At 43.3% G+C, this 21121-nt stretch overlaps 1 protein-coding gene across 6 annotated transcripts in view; it reads right to left on the bottom strand.

The window, feature by feature from the left end:
- The window catches only part of spata20 (spermatogenesis associated 20), a 51422-nt gene that overhangs the window by 25686 nt on the left and 4615 nt on the right, over positions 1 to 21121 (bottom strand). For all 6 annotated transcript variants that reach the window (XR_209070.4, XM_031894408.1, XM_002944231.5 and 3 more), the window contains exons 3-15: positions 20146 to 20210; positions 16271 to 16425; positions 15472 to 15615; positions 15170 to 15365; positions 14498 to 14628; positions 13035 to 13139; positions 10960 to 11034; positions 10122 to 10328; positions 8016 to 8208; positions 7653 to 7809; positions 6633 to 6841; positions 5120 to 5319; positions 4503 to 4583 (exon numbers count right to left, since the gene is read on the bottom strand). Coding sequence is in view for 5 of the 6 variants with exons in the window: in XM_031894408.1 (XP_031750268.1) it covers positions 4503 to 4583; positions 5120 to 5319; positions 6633 to 6841; positions 7653 to 7809; positions 8016 to 8208; positions 10122 to 10328; positions 10960 to 11034; positions 13035 to 13139; positions 14498 to 14628; positions 15170 to 15365; positions 15472 to 15615; positions 16271 to 16425; positions 20146 to 20210 (1918 nt within the window). In the remaining variant the exon portion in view is untranslated. The remainder of the gene's footprint in view (positions 1 to 4502; positions 4584 to 5119; positions 5320 to 6632; positions 6842 to 7652; positions 7810 to 8015; positions 8209 to 10121; positions 10329 to 10959; positions 11035 to 13034; positions 13140 to 14497; positions 14629 to 15169; positions 15366 to 15471; positions 15616 to 16270; positions 16426 to 20145; positions 20211 to 21121) is intronic.

Here is a 21121-nt window from a genome sequence, read left to right as displayed (position 1 = left end):
CCTTATGGTGCGCCACTCTTGGGTGCAAATGAATGCACAATTTCATTAACGATTAACAAATGATAATATGGAGGGATAATCCTTAAGAGCATGTTCCAGCAAGGAGATCATTACCCTCTCACTTGATCTTCTCACTGCGATTTCTATTATAAGGCAGGAGATTAAGAGGTCTGGCACTTGGGATCGCTGTTGCATGACTGCGTATTGTACACAGAGCATGTAATCCTGAACCTCACATGGAGCTCCCTGCAATCCCCCGAGGGATGCAGATAATTAGGAGACTGATTCCTATTACCCTAGTTGGGGGGTGATCTTAAATAACCAGGAAATCGAATTAGAATCAAGCCTTCCACTTTGTTTGATTTCTTTTGTCTCCCATCGGATTTCGGTTCACTGCCTTCCCTTCCGACTGGGCTCGGGTCGGACAGAGCAGGGGCTGACGCAGCTGTTCGCAGGACGCTCATTTATTAATCGTGGCATCGGAGCGCCCTGTTCCCTGCTGCTAACACAACTATTCATACAACAAACAGGCTCTGTCTCAGAAGTGGGTCAGTTGTGTTAATCCTCACCCGGAGAGGCAGCTAGATAAATGCACCTGACACTGGCAGAGGACAGGGGGAGAGAGACGCGGAGAGGGAGGATGGGGGAAAGAAAGATAGAGAGAATGGGATGCTGTTTATGAGAGCATGGGAAGAGGAAAGGGATGCACAATGTGAATAGAGCGAGTGTGTGAAGGAAAGAGAAGGGAGGTGGAAGGATTAGGGGGAGAGATGAGGAGCACACAGCCAAATAAACAAAGCGGGAGTAAAGCAAAATACAGTCTGTTCCCCAAACAAACAGCTTGTTGTAACGTCCCATACTCATATAAATAATGATAGAGACTTTCCAATACATCATCATTGGGGCTTAAAGCGACACTCGTTTTAAATCTGGCATTACTACATTTCATTTGACATCTCTAGTAAAATTGTAGGAGAATTTACTTTATTATTTGATAAAAAAGTTTTTTTTTGTGTGTGCTGATAACAGTAGCTTGGCCCCCAAGCCATGGAAATGTCCAGATAGATAAGTAGTAAAGATGGCAGATTGAAAGGGTAATAGATAAAGGGTAAGTGATGGTGTTTCTACTATTTTATGATCAATGAACGGCTAGCATAAGCATTAATCTGCTTTCTGAGGTTATTAACCCTACCAATCCGGCAGGATTTAACATTTCATGCTCAACAGAGAAGCAGAAGGAAAGCCATTTTTCTTGCAATCTGTATAACAGAGCATTCTGTCACAGTGGCACAGATCCTATCTGATCCCCCCCATTGTAAGCAGCAGTCCTGCCCTGCTTTATGGCTGAGATTCTAGCTATCTGTATAACAGAGCATTCTGTCACAGTGGCACAGATCCTATCTGATCCCCCTCATTGTAAGCAGCAGTCCTGCCCTGCTTTATGGCTGAGATTCTAGCTATCTGTATAACAGAGCATTCTGTCACAGTGGCACAGATCCTATCTGATCCCCCCCATTGTAAGCAGCAGTCCTGCCCTGCTTTATGGCTGAGATTCTAGCTATCTGAATAACAGAGCATTCTGTCACAGTGGCACAGATCCTATCTGATCCCCCCATTGTAAGCAGCAGTCCTGCCCTGCTTTATGGCTCAGATTCTAGCTATCTGTATAACAGAGCATTCTGTCACAGTGGCACAGATCCTATCTGATCCCCCCATTGTAAGCAGCAGTCCTGTCCTGCTTTATGGCTGAGATTCTAGCTATCTGTATAACAGAGCATTCTGTCACAGTGGCACAGATCCTATCTGATCCCCCCATTGTAAGCAGCAGTGCTGCCCTGCTTTATGGCTGAGATTCTAGCTATCTGTATAACAGAGCATTCTGTCACAGTGGCACAGATCCTATCTGATCCCCCCATTGTAAGCAGCAGTCCTGCCCTGCTTTATGGCTGAGATTCTAGCTATCTGTATAACAGAGCATTCTGTCACAGTGGCACAGATCCTATCTGATACCCCCATTGTAAGCAGCAGTGCTGCCCTGCTTTATGGCTGAGATTCTAGCTATCTGTATAACAGAACATTCTGTCACAGTGACACAGATCCTATCTAATCTGGAAGGCACTGCATATGGGAAGATTGAGGACAGATTTCCCTTTTTTTCTGCTGATGTTTTAACACCAGCCGAGAAAACACCTTTAGGCCTTATAGCTGAGATTCTAGCTATCTTTATAACAGAGCATGTAGACCACAAAAGACCCTATTATAGCACTGAATGATTTAAGCCACTTGAAGAATTAAACAGCAAAGTGACAGGAAAGCTTAATGAAGGAAGCACCTCCACAGTGGTTTTAATATCTATAATTTTATGGAAACTGCAGATATTTAAAAAAAAATGGGTATTAGCTAATTAATTGTCCTGCAACAGTGCAAAGCTTCCCAGAATGCTAGCTGGCATCCATTAGAGTAAGATACTGTACATGTGAATATTGTATGTGGTGGTGGCAGTGCTACAAAAGAAGCCAATCTAAGCAGTCCCTGCCTCTTGCTGAACTCTCTTGAACAGCAGGGAGTGAGCAGCAGGATAGATGTCACAGATATATATTTATATATATATATATATATTTGCTCTGTTTGGGCAGAGGGGGATGTCAGCAATATGAAATTAAATGCAGCTCGTTTTTAGGGCTGATGCCCCCCAGCAGATGCCCCAACTTCCCTCTAAGGCACCAACAGGAGAAAGTAACAGGTTCCTTTGGGAGTGGGGGGTGCAGTCCTGAGTTGGTGTAAACAGCAAAGACATGTACTCACAGCTGTAATTAGTGCCGGAACAATCTATTTACCTGACAGCAAGCGCTGTGCAACAGAGGTACAGGCACCAGCTGCCAGAACACCAGAAAGTAGGGCAGCTGCAAAATGGCAGGATGGCGAGAGCGAAAGATCAGAGAGAAGCAGAGATAAATAGAAGGCGACAAAAGGAGCAGGGGGGAAGGTGGAAAGAATCAAATGCACAAATTGGTATTAAGGAATGAAAATGAACGAGAGAAGGGAGATGTCAGAGGAAGGAATATCCAAAGAGCAAAAGTGATAATGAGAACAGAAATGACAGGAAGGGACAAAGAGAGAGAGACGGCGGCGCGAGAGACAGAGCAAGGGGGTGAGATGGAAAGTACGAGTGTTATGGAACACAGTCATTCTAGGGAGCCAGCTCATACATAGACTTTTCATAATATCTGCTCCCAAAATAAGCAGCCTTAGCTCTACTCATGCACGCGCAATGCTATGCCTCATTCACATGACAGATAACTTTTCTTGCACACACAGGGACTTGATGAAAATGAAGTAGCACGAAGTTGACCCACTCTGAAACACACCTCAAATTCAAAATGAAAATCAATGATCTGGGTTCGGGGTTTAACTGGAGCTCCCTATACCTACTGCCCCTATGTTTGACATGTTCGTCAATGTTCTTACTGGCTTGAGTGGGTCCGTGATGTTGGGGCAGGGTTGTAACATAAGTAGGGGAGGGCATGACATTGATGGCCCACATTCAAGGGGAAGTAGGGAGCAAAAGGAGCTGGGAGAGGGGACAGTTTTTAAAAAGTGCACACAAAAGAAAAGTCCTCTATCAAAAGAAACATAGGATTTCTTGTCTCTTTTTTTGTAAACATGATTTTCCAGTGTTTGACTTCCTCTCTCAGAAACAGCCTTAAAGGAACAGTAACACCAAAAAATGAAAGTGTATAAAAGTAACTAAAATATAATGTGCTGCTGCCCTGCACTGGTAAAAGTTGTGTGTTTACTTCAGAAAGTCTACTATAATTTATATAAATAAGCTGCTGTGTAGCCATGGAGGCAGCCATTCAAAGGGAAAGGCACATAGCAGATAACAGATAAAACACTATTGTATTCTCCAGAACTTATCTGTTATCTGCAATGTAACCTGTGCCTTTTCTCCTTTTTTCCAGCTTGAATGGCTGCCTCCGTGGCTACATAGCAGCTTATTATATAAATTATAGTAGTGTTACTGTAGCAAACACACCAGTTTTACCAGTGCAGGGCAACAGTGCATTATATTTTTATTACTTTAAAGCTCTTTCATTTTTTGGTGTTACTGTCCCGTAACCAGAGTCTGCGCAGTTCTCTCCTCTCTCCTTCTCCCCCTCCCGCTAAGAACTCCCTCCCCCCTCCCTTAGGAATGTGTGATCTCCGCTATAACGGCTAGAGGTGCAGACGGGAAGCTACCTAAAATGGCAGCTGCTATCTTAAGCAAACAGAGAAAACTTCTAAAGCTGTTTACTCAGGTATGTTAATGGTTTCTGCAGAATAAACATATTGTTCTAGGTGGCACTAATGTGGCAAATCTATTGGCAGTAAAATGACTTTCCTTCTCCTTTTATACTGTTACACTACACTCTGAACAGAAAGGGAAAGAGGTGAAAAGAGCTTTGGTAAATAACGTGCAGAAATAAAGATAAAGTGTTGTTAAGTCACATTTGACACAGTACCTTGTTAGGAACATACATGCTCTGTGCAGCTTCCAGCAGTTCTCTAGTGTTTGGATCTTCTTTGTCGCCACACACTACCACCTGGGGATAAAGAATAGCGACAAGTAACCATTTCTTTCATTTTTTTTTTTCATTTGCACATAGAGAGCAGCCGCAAGGGATACTTGGGTAACAACTTTCATTTTGCAAATAATCAATAGCAACATTCTCAGTTGTTGTATATCTCCTCCAGCTGAATATAACAAGGGGCCTAGCAAAGCAGTCAGGTGCTTGATTTGTTATTACAGTTGATACAATTATGGAAAAATAGCATTCGAGATTATTCGTTGCAATACCAAGTCTCCCCAGCTCTGGACGGCCACTTTTCCAATACCAAAGCAATAGAACAACTCCAAAATATGATTTGTGCTGCAGATAACACAGTTACGCTTAAAATGGAAAGCGTCTACCAGAAATCCCTTGTTTTTCTAATATTGATATTTTTATGCATAAAAAAGTCTACATACAGATGTTATATTTTTATAGTGTAATGGATTCAACCAGTAACTCATATACTATTATGTTTTATTGGCCACGGGGTTGCTGTTTGCTAAATACCCCCCACAAGTTGTTTATACCTGTTTGACTGTTTGGTGATAGATCATGTTTCCCCGAACCATCTCAGGAAGAGAGGCCGGGACCTTCAGCAACCGTTCCGAAAACGCAGCCAGTATCTGGCCAGATCTCTCCGTAAATTCTGTACGACCGGTGTAACAGGCCAGCCGCAAGAGGTTAACCACAGACACAGAGTTTCCGCTGGGCTCTGCTCCATCTTGATCTGCAAGAAAAGAAAGGGAAAGCTGAGAGCCAGGCTTGGAACAGACTGAAAGGAACAAGCAGCTCATGTCTACGGAAAGGGGATGGAGAGATCTGAAAAGAGTGAACTGAGAAAAGAAAAATTAGCTTCCCACAACAAGCAGAATTGTAATTATGAAGTTCACACAAAAGAGTCTGCTCTGGCATATAAAGATCAGAAATTCTAGGAAGGAAGCTCAATAACACACCACATACATGTATTTTCATTTAGACTACGGGGGCTGCTATCCCACAGCCACAGTCCCTTCCCAGAAGCTATTATCCCCCCATTGCTACTATAGGCACCATCTCTCCCTACTATACCTGCTATCCCACAGCCCCAGTCCCTTCCCAGAGGCTATTATCCCCCCATTGCTACTATAGGCACCATCTCTCCCTACTATACCTGCTATCCCACAGCCACAGTCCCTTCCCAGAGGCTTTTATCCCCCCATTGCTACTATAGGCACCATCTTTCCCTACTATACCTGCTATCCCACAGCCACAGTCCCTACCCAGAAGCTATAATCCCACTGCTACTATAGGCACCATCTCTCCCTACTATACCTGCTATCCCACAGCCCCAGTCCCTTCCCAGAGGCTATTATCCCCCCACTGCTACTATAGGCACCATCTCTCCCTACTATACTTGCTATCCCACAGCCCCAGTCCCTTCCCAGAGGCTATTATCCCCCCACTGCTACTACAGGCACCATCTCTCCCTACTATACCTGCTATCCCACAGCCCCAGTCCCTTCCCAGAGGCTATTATCCCCCCACTGCTACTATAGGCACCACCTCTCCCTACTATACCTGCTATCCCGCAGCCACAGTCCCTTCCCAGAAGCTATTATCCCCCCATTGCTACTATAGGCACCATCTCTCCCTACTATACCTGCTATCCCACAGCCCCAGTCCCTTCCCAGAGGCAATTATCCCCCCACTGCTACTATAGGCACCATCTCTCCCTACTATACCTGCTATCCCATAGCCCCAGTCCCTTCCCAGAGGCTATTATCCCCCCACTGCTACTATAGGCACCATCTTTCCCTACTATACCTACTATACCTGCTATCCCACAACCACAGTCCTATTCCAAAGGGTATTATCCCCAGTGATAATAAAGGCTGCTGTAGTATTATAATCAATAATATAATATAAGACAATCACAGGGAGAGGCCATAAAATAAGAAGTAGACAGAAAAGTGAAATCAAATGGAGCTGAAACCCCCAAATACCACAGAAAACACCATGTCATCTTTGCTGATCACTTTAGGTCAATAAGAAAATCCTTACCATCCTTCAAACGCAGTAGAATACTTGAGTCGCTGGCATCGCTACAGAAATAACCCGATCCTTTGGCGTCCCAAAATAGTTGGTCTTGCCTGTCCTGAAGTTGTAGAGCCCATTCTAGATAAAACTGGTCCAAACACGCTTCATACAAGTCCAGTAAACCTCGGACCATGAAGGCATAGTCATCAAGAAACCCAGGAACCAGATCGGCACTAAGGGAAACAGATGTACAAGGATTAATATGTACACAATATTACCTACATATGAATATGTAGGCTTGGGACCTAAAATGTAACTACTGTTGCTTCAAGGGTAACCCCTTAGTAAACCATTAAAAAATAACTCTAGCTACAGGCGTACTGCAGAGGTGGGCAGAAGTGGGGCAAGGCACCATACAAGGCCTACTTCTGCACCATTTACAAATAATTTCTTCCATACACATAAGACACACACATCTGTCTACATCTGCAGTATTCTGGGCCAGTAATGCCCAGCCTGCAGCCATTCAGCTCTTGGGTGGTGGGATTCAACAACAGCACAGGGGCTGGACATCCCTTCACTAAGCAGTGATTAAGGTGTGCACTAAAGAAGTGCTGTGTCAGGATCTGTTCCCAAGCAAATACGGCATGTGTTTGTACAATGTGTGTCTGTACGCCATGTGTCCGCAGTATTTCTGTGTCCATGTGCGTGCTGTGTATCTTTTTTGCCTGGATGCACCCTGCTAGGATGAGTGGAGTGAAAGCCTCAGATGTTCCTCCAGAACTAACAAGGTCAAGCTCTTGGCTGCTATATTCTGCTCTTATCATTAAACAAATATGATCTTTGTGGAATCCTGTACTGTTCCCTAGCATGCCTACCCTCCATACGTTCCCCCTTTACATTGCCGTGTCCTATTATTCCCCAACCTCCTCAGTGAATACTGCCTCCTCTGGCTACAGAAGAATTCATAATTTATCAGGAGTTTTATTTCTGAAGTTCATTATGTCGGCCATCTTGCAACCTTGGATACTGAGCTGTGCTTACATTGGTTGATGGCCCTTGTAGAAGCTTCTTAACAATATCCCACTCTTCAGATCATACATATTTTCATGCAAGAAAGAAGCTGCCAATTTGGCTCTCTCGATGTACTCTTCATCTCTGAGGATCACTCCGCAGCGAGCCAAGCCTGAAAGCATTAAACCTACAGAAATGGAGAACAGAAACACAGGTTAAATATAAAAAATAAATATACATGGGATTAACCTAAACAGTGCAATGTCTTTATTTCTCTTTATCTGTATTATCTGTATGTAGCCTTTAACTCCCTATGGCATAGAGGAGACTGGGGTTTACACACAGACACAAAAATAAGTATCCAAGTTCTTCTTGAAGCCTCATTTTACCAACCATTCCAAGAAGCCAAAATTTTGGTGTCTCTCTGCGGAGGAGGGCGCAACCTGCGAGCTTTATATAATCGATCCCGACACATGCTAAGAATGGTTTGCACCCGTGCAACATCCAGACCAAACTTGGCAGCGGTGAGCTCCAGGGATGAACGCACGATGAGTACGTTTTGGCCTTGCAACTCTCCATGAATATCCTACAGCAAAGATAAGAAAAGTTTCTTCTGCTATCCATCAATCATTTGGCAATTTTCTGTATCCTGATCAATTTGCTGAATACTGACTGTGGATTCTGGCAAATGCCAGAGGGGCTGCTGTAAGATGCCATAGACCAGGGGTCTCAAACTCGCGGCCCGCGGGCCATTTGCGGCCCTCGGTACAGTATTTTGTGGCCCGCACCAACGCCTTCTCAAAAGCAATGAATGGATCGCGATTTTTATTGCGATTCAAGGGATAATGCAAGGCACAGCGGGAGCTGCTGATTGGGGAAATGACGTTATGCCATCATAACAGTTATTATGGGAAGAAGTTCTGTGTGCACAATTAGCTGCTAAGGAGCTAATTGTGCACACAGAACGTCTTCCCATAATAACTGTTATGATGGCATAACGTCATTTCCGCAATCAGCAGCTCCCGCCCGCCGTGCCTTGCATTAGTCCTTGAAACCAATTTTTTGTGAAATCCCTTATGCGGCCCAGCCTCATCCTGACTTTGCCTCCTGCGGCCCCCAGGTAAATTGAGTTTGAGCCCCCTGCCATAGACAGTCACTATTTATTGGGCTGGGGGGGGTTGTTTGGGCCTCTGTGTACTTGGAATGCAAGGACCCAGGCCCAGACTGGCAATCTGTGGGTTCAGGCAAATGCCAGAAGGGCTGCTGTAAGATGCCATAGACAGTCACTATTTATTGGGCTGGGGGGGGGGGGTTGTTGGGGCCTCTGTGTACTTGGAATGCAAGGACCCAGGCCCAGACTGGCAATCTGTGGGTTCAGGCAAATGCCAGAGGGGCTGCTGTAAGATGCCATAGACAGTCACTATTTATTGGGCCGGTGGGGGGTTGTTTGGGCCTCTGTGTACTTGGAATGCAAGGACCCAGGCCCAGACTGGCAATCTGTGGGTTCAGGCAAATGCCAGAGGGGCTGCTGTAAGATGCCATAGACAGTCACTATTTATTGGGCTGGGGGGGCTGTTTGGGCCTCTGGGTACTTGGAATGCCAGGACCCAGGCCCAGACTGGCAATCTGTGGGTTCAGGCAAATGCCAGAGGGGCTGCTGTAAGGTGCCATAGTCACTATTTATTGGGCTGGGGAGGCTGTTTGGGCCTCCGGGTACTTGGAATGCCAGGACCCAGGCCCAGACTGGCAATCTGTGGGTTCAGGCAAATGCCAGAGGGGCTGCTGTAAGGTGCCATAGACAGTCACTATTTATTGGGCTGGGGGGGGGGGCTGTTTGGGCCTCTGGGTACTGGGAATGCCAGGACCCAGGCCCAGACTGGCAATCTGTGGGTTCAGGCAAATGCCAGAGGGGCTGCTGTAAGATGCCATAGACAGTCACTATTTATTGGGCCGGTGGGGGGTTGTTGGGGCCTCTGCGTACTTGAAATGCCAAGGCCTATTTTGTATCTCAGTCTGGGCCTAAAGGGTTCTATGCAATAAAATGGCCAAAGCTTGCCCCAGTTCTGTAGCCACACAGAAGTCAGCTGTGTTGAATTATTGCAGCTGGAATAATGAATGATAACACCAAATTGATTCACACGGGTTACTGCATTTGGGTGAACTCTACCTATGTTTACTGAATAACCCAGAAATCATGCAGCCTGTGTGCAACCACTAATTACACATTAATCATAAGCACTTAGAGAAATGCATTATCTTGCAGTATTATTGTACATACTAAAATATACCCACACCTTAATCCTGTCAAGGGTGGCTTTCCAAACTACAACTCCCAGAATCCCTCCCAGCCTTTGTCTGTCATAGATACTAGGTGGTATAAAACAGCAACATCTGAGGGGTCAAAGTTTGCCTATTCTGTTTGGATCTCATAGTGCAAAATATTCATATTCTTTTATCTGCACCTTGCCCACAGCTTGTTGGCAAATGCCCTCTCCTAACCTGGCTAGCAGAGACGTTGCCCTCTTCCTTCATGCCATAATGATGCATAAAGATGTCCCCAAAGGTGTTGCCATTTGCTTCCTCCATGTCAGGGAGAAGCTGTTGGATTTCCTTAGCAGTCCAGGTGGCAAAAGCACCCTCTTTCTTTTCCTTGGACTGGGCATTTGGGAGCGAGTCTGCATCCTCTGCGCTGTAGAACCCACCAGCCTGCCAACAACATTATATTTATATACATATATCAAGTCTCTTAAAAAAAAACATTTAACTTCCCAGAAGCCATGTATCAGGATTATACCAAAGCAACTGGCCTGACCTTGGAATCCAATCAGATGCTGACTTTCAGTATTTTACTGCAATATACTGATTCAAGATAACTACTGATTGGTTACTGTGTTGCACTGATTTAAATGGGACCTGTCACCCAGACATAAAAAGCAGTATAATAAAAGTCCTTTTCAAATTAAACATGAAACCCAAATCCCTTTTTTTCATTAACACATTCATACCCATTATCAAGGCATTTGAAAATCCCAGCTGCCAATCAAATATTGCCTTAGGCATAGAGGCGGGGCAGATAATAACTTTAACTTTCCATTCAGCACTTCCTAGATGTCACTGCTCTCCTCACTCTCCCCCTCCCTCCTCACCATCTAATTGTGTAGCCAGTGAATAGGAATGGGCATCAGGCCCCCCATTCTGTCACATTAGCAAGATTTTGGGGTGATACAAAGCTTAATAACAGTGTCCACACAATGGCACTTGCCTGCTTGCTGTGGAAATGTAAACACTGTGTCCTTCTATTCTATTCTACCTATGAAAGAGAAGGGGAATATCTTACATCATCACTCAGATTTTGAAGCACGTACTGTAGTATATCATGGGCAGCGTCACTAAAGATTTCCTTTCCAGATATCTGAAAGAGACAGACAAGGTGAGTGGTTTTACCTGATTGGAAAAATAAGCTTTTGGAAAAACTTTCTATAGAGAAAGTCCAATTAGTGGCCCCATAAATGATGGGCCCCAAATAAGGCAGTTACTGTCAGGAGTAGTGTGGCAGCAGGCCTGGAATGGCAATCTGTGGGTTCTGACAAGTGCCAGAGGGGCTGCTGTAAGATGCCATAGACACTCACTATTTATTGGGCTGGGGGGGCTGTTTGGGCCTCTGGGTACTTGGAATGCCAGGACCCAGGCCCAGACTGGCAATCTGTGGGTTCTGGCGAATGCCAGAGGGGTTGCTGTAAGGTGCCATAGACAGCCACTATTTATTGGGCTGGGGGGGGGCTGTTTGGGCCTCTGGGTACTTGAAATGCCAGGGCCCAGGCCCAGACTGGCAATCTGTGGGTTCTGGCGAATGCCAGAGGGGCTGCTGTAAGATGCCATAGACAGTCACTATTTATTGGGCTGGGGGGGCTGTTTGGGCCTCTGGGTACTTGGAATGCCAGGACCCAGGCCCAGACTGGCAATCTGTGGGTTCAGGCAAATGCCAGAGGGGCTGCTGTAAGATGCCATAGACAGTCACTATTTTTTGGGCTGGGGGGGGCTGTTTGGGCCTCTGTGTTCTTGGAATGCTAGGGCCTATTTTCATTCGCAGTCCGGACCAGAGTTCAATAACATACCAAAACAGCAGCTCTTACTATACATGCCAAACAGCAGTGCCTGACGTGGCAGAATTAGCAATAATACCTGCTACAACTATAGGACTGCTACTAAGAACCCTCTTCCTACTTTTTGGGAGGTGATGTGATTTAAATCTATGTAAAAAACAGCTGAAGATCAGTAGGATGGACATTCTTGCTTTACATATTTATTGGGAATCCACAAAGTCTGTTTTGCTCTAAGGTACATCGCCACTAAAGACAACTTGGTTTTGCCACATTTTCAGTGATTTTAAGTGAAATGTAATGCTGGAGAATTTCATGTTGCGTGAAACTACACATGTGGGACCTGTTATCCAGAATGTTTGGGACCTGGGCTTTTTTGGATAAGGGGTCTTTCTGTAATTTGGAGCACCATATTATAAAAGAATTTAAACATTAAATAAACCCAATATGTTTGTTTTGCCACCAATAAGGGGTAATTATATCTTAGTTGGGATCAAGTACAGGTACTGTTTTATTATTACAGAGAAAAGGGAATCATTTAACCATGAAATAAACCCAATAGGGCTGTTCTGCCCCCAATAAGGGGTAATTATATCTTAGTTGGGATCAAGTACAGGTATTGCTTTATTATTACAGAGAAAAGGGATTCATTTTACCATTAAATAAACCCAATAGGGCTGTTCTGCCCCCAATAAGGGGTAATTATATCTTAGTTGGGATCAATTACAGGTACTGTTTTATTATTACAGAGAAAAGGGAATCATTTAACCATTAAATAAACCCAATAGGACTGTTCTGCCCCAATAAGGGGTAATTATATCTTAGTTGGGATCAAGTACAGGTACTGTTTTATTATTACAGAGAAAAGGGAATCATTTAACCATGAAATAAACCCAATAGGGCTGTTCTGCCCCAATAAGGGGTAATTATATCTTAGTTGGGATCAAGTACAGGTACTGTTTTATTATTACAGAGAAAAGGGAATCGTTTAACCATTAAATAAACCCAATAGGACTGTTCTGCCCCAATAAGGGGTAATTATATCTTAGTTGGGATCAAGTACAAGATACTGTTTTATTATTACAGGTAAAAAAAGGAATCATTTTCAAAAATTTTAATTTTAAATTTAAAATAGAGTCTAGAGGAGATGGTCTTCCTGTAATTTGGAGCTTTCTGGATAATGGGTTTCCAGATACCTGTATAACAGTACAATAAAGAAAGATAACTAAAGATTCACTTGTATCCTTATTATGCCTGTATCTTTTTTCTATTTTATTCTCATAATTTATCCAGACGATAGGGATTCTGTTACCTGAAAGGCTTCTGCATATGCTACAGCTAACTGGGCTTGATCATACAGCATTTTCTCAAAGTGAGGCACATGCCAGGTCTGGTCAGTGGAGTACCGATGAAAGCCCTGCGGGAACAAATAGCAAGTGCACATGAGTGTGTGCTCAGGAGGAAGAGCTGAAAGCACTGACAGGAACTGTTGAAACTAGAGCTGGCCATATGTGGGAGAATAGGAAATTATAGTAGGAAAGTAGGGTATAGCAACACAGCTATTCAGGGCACTCAGAGATTATAAGTTTTGTGCTGCAGGGCACTTTCAGAAGCTGTTTTGCACAGAAGAGTAGAGACAAGCATCTCTGCAGTGAAGAGAGCAGACAGGGCTGATAAAGTGTATTGAAACAGACTGGCAGATTAGAGAGAACTACTAGGTGGTTCACTGGTAGGTAAGAACACAGCGAAGAAGAGAGGCAGCTTTACAATAAAGGATCAGACATCATTAGGTGGCTTACTAGTAGAGTGCAGGAAGCTTTACAGTAAGGCAGTGATTATCAACCAGTGGCTCATGAGAAACGTGTTGTCTGGCTTGGAGGCAAGCTTTGGAAACACAGAGACACATGAGGCTACCAAATAGCTATCCACAAGTCCTTATTTGGCATCCCCAAATAACTTTTTTCATGCCAACACTTTTTACGTGTGGCTAATGAGTAAATAAAAGTTGGGTATCCTTGTAGTACAGGATAAGATAGTACTAGGTGGCTCTCTGGTACAGTGCAGTGGAAAAAAAGCTTTACTGTAAGGGATGAGACATTACTAATAATACAATATATAATATTGTAATATTATTAAAGGAGACATATCCTATAAAAATTATGAATGTTTCAGTGAATTATACTCCTCTAGATATAGAAGGATTGTGCTTAAAAATGTTGTATTTCGAACTGATTTTTTGAGAAATTCCACCAAAACCCACTAGCCCCGCCCATCTGTTCCACTTCCTGCTGGCTGAAATGAGCTGGGGAGCCGGCGGCCCTCAGTACAGGCAATGTAGGATAGGAACCAATCAGCAGCTAGGCTGACCTGATAGGGAACTGAAGCCTGTCTTTGCTTGTGTGACTGCAGGGCTGTGATTGGCTCTCCCCCTTCTACTGTGCTTCTGGCAGGGACCGTTAGGACACGCCCACTCTTCATTTCACACACAGACAGAGAAGCGAGAGGATCTATAGGGAGCTCCAATAAAGGGGCCATTGTTACAGATAGGATTAATGTTTAGCCCATAGGGAAACCAGCACCTTATATTATTCATAATTGCCTACAAAATTAGGGTTTTCCTCATTTATCCAATATGTCTCCTTTAATTCAATAATAGAGCCAGGCTATTATTTCCTTGTGTACTGGGAATTAAAGTACTAGATGGTCCAAGGGTAGCATGTGCAACAGAGGGATTATGGTAGGTAGGGATGAAGAGAAAGGCTATCTGGAAGTTACCTTTCCAATATGATCATGGATACCTCCGTACATCATCCATTTCAGTGTATGGACTGCCATATGCAGAGCTTGAGTCCCTTCAGGGCTTCCTTTACTTAAGGCCCACAAACAGAAAAGGAAGCTAAAATTCACTGAAGAAGAAAAATTACCGTCAGTCTGCATACTGACTGATGCTTCAAAATAGATATAACAAAATTAAGGTTCAAAAACATCTGGAGACCTGTCCTGTTTGCAAACGGATTTTGGCATCCGTTTGCACAGTCCCAGGAATGAATCTGATCCACCGTACACACACATTTCTCAGGCCGAGAATAAACAGTTGCCCCCACTATGGCATACTGAAAAGAGCTGGTTAATGACTCCTTGCCAAGGCAAAAATGAACCTATATAGCCAGAAGGTGTCCCAAAAAATTTGATGCGGTCTGGGGTGTATGGGTATGTGTATAATAACAACCCTGTAGTAACTTTGTGTATGTACTCTGTGAATCTACTGTAATGAGGCTCTTTATTGTTTCTCTGTTATAAAATGAAAAATGAAACAAATAAAAAGCTTTCAAAAATGAAAGTGTCTTGTCCATTAGAGGAGCTTCCTTTATTATTTCCTGAGCATTTGGAATTGGAAAAAAACCCAACAATATCTACACATGTAAGTCCAGATTAATATATACTAACCTGGGGTGGGAAATTTGGGAAATTCTCCAAAACCCCCATACTCCTCATCGAATATTCTTTCCAGCTGTTGGAAGCAGAGTTTCTGCACTGGGAGGCTCAGTGGAGGCTCTGCTGCTCCGTCGATACCAGAGCTGCTCTGTAGTACACTAAGAATCCGCTCACTTCTCTCACATAGAAAGGCCCTGTTTTCTTTCCACTGGAACAGAAGAAAGTATTTAACAATGGACAGATCACTCTAAAAGATTACATACAGCCAATGAGGCCTTCTGTCCTCTCGCCTTATGCACTAATGCAGGACTTACCTGTTCAACTATCCGTAGCAGAACAGTCCGAAAGCTGACCTTGCGCACGCCGTCTTCAGGTGGGAAGTAGGTCCCGCCCACAAAAGGTCGGAGATCAGGTGTAAGCCAAACACTCATGGGCCACCCGCCACCACTATCAGTAGCCTGTTTGACATGAACAAAAATGGAGGAAAAGGGGGAAAATTAAATATTAAAAAAAGACTGTTTATGGAGAGAACAAAATAGTAATATAAAGTTTTACATGTAATACTGTGAATGTAGGGTGCTTTTTTAGGTTTCTAGGACTACAGAAACTGTTTCACAGGGTTAGTTACCCTTCCAACGGACACAAGGGCACCCCGTTTAGAAGAAGGGAGGTTCCATTTAAGTATTCAGAAAGGATTTTTTACTGTGAGAGCTGTGAAGTTGTGGAATTCCCTCCCCGAATCAGTCATTCTGGCTAATACATTATATAGCTTTAAGAAGGGGTTGGATGGATTCTTAGCAAGTGAGGGAATACAGGGTTATGGGAGACCAGGTACTGGTCCGATTGCCATCTTGGAGTCAGGAAGGAATTTTTTCCCCAGATGGGGTTTTTTTGCCTTCCTCTGGATCAACTGGAAGTTAGGCAGGTTATATATAGGCATTATGGTTGAACGTGATGGACGTATATCTTTTTTTCACCCAACTTACTATGTTACTATTTTACTTGGAAAGGGGGCAATATGAATTAGCCGATTACACCCAACTACTTGAAATGCATAAACAATATTCGTTTCAACATGAAAATATGCCCCCCCCATCAACAAATTTCCAGTACCTGTAGGAATGTCATGTACACCTTGTCTATATCCGGCCTCTCCTCCCGATCTACTTTCACGCAGATGAAATTCTCATTTAGAATCCGTCCAATCTCTTCATCCTCAAACGATTCTCTCTCCATTACGTGGCACCAGTGGCAGGTGGAATAGCCAACTGCAATCACACAGTCACAAGCACATTACCAAATGCCTAATCCTGCACAACGCACAGAGCAGAATGAATTTACAGCCCCTGGCTCTGATGTTGACCAGGGTGTCAGTGTTAATCATGCCTGACAATGATCTTTGTATGATGTGTGGTACATGTAAGGTGGCCCGAAGATCCTCATCTGCACAACAGCATATAAAATCAAATAGAAAGGTGGCCATCAGTTTTGATAGCAGTGACTGGTCGCATATGTTAGCATTTCCTGTATGAGGCAACTTCAAGCTACTGGTGGAGGAGGTTCTTTATAGAAGATCTCACTGGAGGACCCTATAGTACTTGTGCCCCCCTTAGAATGTATAATACACAATATTTGTTATGTTCAGTGTTTTGGTGACACTCACACACTCTTTAAGCAGTGTTTACTTTGAAGTCACCATTTGTGGATTGTGGAGGGGCTGCTGTAAGATGCCATAGACAGTCACTATTTATTGGGCTGGGGGGCTGTTTGGGCCTCTGGGTACTTGGAATGCCAGGACCCAGGCCCAGTCTGGAAATTTGTGGGTTCAGGCAAATGCCAGAGGGGCTGCTGTAAGATGCCATAGACAGTCACTATTTATTGGGCTGGGGGGGGGCTGTTTGGGCCTCTGGGTACTTGGAATGCCAGGACCCAGGCCCAGACTGGAAATGTGTTGGTTCAGGCAAATGCCAGAGGGGCTGCTGTAAGATGCCATAGACAGTCACTATTTATTGGGCTGGGGGGGGGCTGTTTGGGCCTCTGGGTACTTGGAATGCCAGGACCCAGGCCCAGTCTGGAAATTTGTGGGTTCAGGCAAATGCCAGAGAGGCTGCTGTAAGATGCCACAGACAGTTACTATTTGTTGGGCCAGTGGGGGGCTGTTTGGGCCTCTGTGTACTTGGAATGTAAGTGACATTCTGAAGCAATTTGCAATTGTTTTTATATTATTTGTGTATTTTCAATTATTTAGGTTTTTGCTCAGCAGCTCTCCAGTTTGGTATTTTAGCAACTATCTAGTTGCTAGAGTCCAAATTACCCTAGAAACCAGGCAGTGGTGTGAATGAGAGTCTATAAGATGGACAGGAAAGGCCTGAATAGAAAATGTAATGAATAAAAAGTAAAAGTAATAAGGGGCAGATTCATCAAAATGTGATTTTAGACCAATTTGCAATTGTTTTTTTATTATTTGTGTATTTTCAATTATTTAGCTTTTTGCTTAGCAGCTCTCCAGTTTGGTATTTTAGCAACTATCTAGTTGCTAGCGTCCAAATTACCCTAGAAACAAGGCAGTGGTGTGAATGAGAGTCTATAAGATGGACAGGAGAGGCCTGAATAGAAAGGTAATGAATAAAAAGTAACAGTAATAAGGGGCAGATTCATCCAAATGTGATTTTAGAGCTCAATACATAAAAACTCACTAGCGATCTTTTAATTCCTATGGGATTTTTAGAAGCATAATTATCAAATGGTGAGTTCTAACTTTCACCCATTGATAAATACACTTCTAAAAATCCCATAGGAATGAATAGAACATGGGTGAGTTTTTATGCAAAAAGGCTCTAAACTCATATTCTGATAAATCTGCCCCCTAAAATTGTACACTCAAAGTGAACCCCATTTGAAAGCTGGGAAGGTGGCAAATAACTATAGTAATATAAAAGATGAAGACCAATTGAAAAGTTACAACATATTTGCCATTCTATAACATACTAAAACTCAGCTTAACGGTGAACTAACCCTTTGAATGGAAGTGATTTGAATCAAATTGGTCATTTTTTTACCTCATCCTCTCAACTTCACTTATAAATGAAAAGTAAGAATTGATTTAGTAGTAACATATTGCCTGGGCACTAGACTAAAGATCACTTGAAAGACTGAGGCTCCATTATAACCTTACACAGTTGGTTTATGCCCTCCATTTGAAGCTCAAAGTACTGCTCTAAACATGGCTCTAGACCAGCCCCCATAGATGCCGGTTTGTAAAGTGAAAAAAAGTCCCCTTGAAAACATTAACATATGAGCAAGGAGAGGTCTATAAAACTCCTGCTGTAAATCAAGCAGCCAGTGTTCCTCTTGGGTCACACACATAAAATGCCATATGGGAGAAAGGAAATTAATTCCCCACAAAAAAAGGTGAGGCCATTCCCTTACAGCATGCAGGCATGCTCAGCAGCTTTCTGCATTGTTTAATGGCACAGGATATTTTCTTTATAACGCCTACCCCTGCAATGGGCAAACATGGGGAGATGTTAAATGCTTAGTACGAGGGAATACCAATATTGGAATAGTTTTATGGTATCTCTCTGTACAGACTATGGGCAAAGTAAGGGGCTGTTCCTGCTGAATTGTGCTTAGTACAGGGGAATCCTTATGCTGCCATAGTTTTATGGTATCTCTCTGTACAGGCTATGAGCAAACTTAGGGGGCTGTTCCTGCTGAATTGTGCTTAGTACAGGGGAATCCTTATGCTGCCATAGTTTTATGGTATCTCTCTGTACAGGCTATGAGCAAACTTAGGGGGCTGTTCCTGCTGAATTGTGCTTAGTACAGGGGAATCCCTATGCTGCCATTGTTTTATGGCATCTCTCTGTACAGGCTATGAGCAACAGGCCTGCAAAACTCTGCTAACTAACAGGTAGTACCTACAATGCCACAGTTTTATAGCAAATCTATACTGAGGATATAAGAAAGCTCTGGTGCTTTTCCTGCTGTTTGTTCTTAGCAGAGAGTAGATCTGGCTTCTATTTGTCTACAGTTAATCTAAAGAATCAAAAGCACAATTCACCTCTTTGTACTTCCATTAGACCATCACTCTTTAACCTATTTCCCATGGGAATCGGTTAAGTTCTGGGAATGAGCTTTGCAGCCCAAGAATTGCTTCAGAATGAATTTATGCACATACATGTGATTACTACTGAAGGTAGAATTCCAACTGTAGTAAAGACAATTCTAAAGATTCACCATAACAGCATGTGGTCTCATTTATAGTCCTGGCCCAGAGGTTACGATAAATAGAATGGAAATATTTAAGAAAGGTATAGTGTTCCTTTAAAAATGATGTTTCATATTCTCCCTGTTTAATCAGTGTCACAGTGTGATAATTTTCTTCTGTTGAAGGATTCTGGGAGTTGTAGTTCAGCCACAGGCTAAAGCCAACCCCCCTGGGCAAAGGTTTGTTTAATACGCATATAAAAATCCCAACTGTCTCCCGTTTACAAGAGCACATGGTTACAATTAAATCTTCTAGCATTTTCTGGCAGAACAGGTACAGATGCTCTTTCCAGTGGTACGCCACCCCACCCACCGAGGTATCATGCCAGCGTGTACACTGTAATCCCCTTTTCCATTCACCAGATTAGGTGACAGAGATGAAGACAAACAACAGTGAGAGGAGTTTAATAGAGACAGACACAGTCAAAAGCAAAGGTTAAATGTTTCCCAGCAAGTGGCAGCGGCTGCGTTTGGGGAGACCCGTAGCCAGCCTCTGACAATGCCTTTTATTTATAGAACGAGACTTGTTTTTGTTACCAATTCCTTTATCCCTGGAGGTGCACAAACTCTCATTCTAAGTGCATTACGGGGCACGAGGTCTCACTCGCAGCCCTCTGGCTCCCCCTCTGGGATCTTATTAATGTTACACATATGGCCGCTGTTTTTGTCTGACCGCGAACTGACAGTGCAAAGCAGCGAGAAGGTTCACAGGATCTTACCCGAGAGAAATATTGGCTTCATCTCTCTGGCTGCCCTGCTAAAAGCCTCCTGACCCCACGGATACCTACAGGGAGAGACAGACTGAGTGTGAGTCCAAGGAAAAATGGCAGAAACGACCTGCAGCAATCCTGCGACTGCTAAAGGGGAAGTAAAGGTTTTCTACCAAGTTTAAGGATGCAATTAGAATCCCTAAAAGGAGACCCGTCTCCCTAATAAATAACTTCAAACTGTTTCTATTGTCTTTATTACGCAAAACCTCACTTACATTTAATAAATTATTTTAATCTTGTTTCATTTTGGCCATGGAATCCACAGTTGCAGCAAGCAGGAAGGTGCCATTTTGTAGACACTTATTAAGGCAAGCTTTGCATCCTGCCAAAATCTTGTTTGTGTCAGAATGGGGGACCTAATGCCCAAGCCCATACACTGGCTACACAATTACATGGTTAGGAGGGAGGGGGAATATGAGTTCTGAATGGAAAGTGAAAGTAACTGCCCAGCCTCCTGAGGCACAAAGGCGAGACAGGCAATATATGATTAAAACTGGGGGTTTCAAATGCTTTTATAATGGGTATAGGTGTGTTTATAAAAAATGAATTTAGGTTTCATGTTTTTATTTTTATTATACAGTTATGGGATCTGTTATCTGGAAACCCGTTATCCAGAAAGCTCAGAATGATGGAAAGTCTATCTCCTACAGACTCCATTTTAAACAAATAATTTTAAAACCGATTTCCTTTTTCTCTGTAATAATAAAACAGTACCTTATATTTGATCCCAACTAAGATATAATTACCCCTTATTGGGGGCAGAACAGCCCTATTGGGTTTATTTAATGGCTAAATGATTCCCTTTTCTCTGTAATAATAAAACAGTACCTGTACTTGATCCCAACTAAGATATAATTACCCCTTATTGGGGGCAGAACAGCCCTATTGGGTTTATTTAATGGTTAAATGATTCCCTTTTCTCTGT

The sequence above is a fragment of the Xenopus tropicalis genome, chromosome 10 (genome assembly GCF_000004195.4).
Source record: "Xenopus tropicalis strain Nigerian chromosome 10, UCB_Xtro_10.0, whole genome shotgun sequence".
NCBI classification, from domain to species: domain Eukaryota; kingdom Metazoa; phylum Chordata; class Amphibia; order Anura; family Pipidae; genus Xenopus; species Xenopus tropicalis.
Note: the sequence above shows the minus strand (reverse complement) of the source record. Positions and strands in the feature narration are given on the sequence as shown.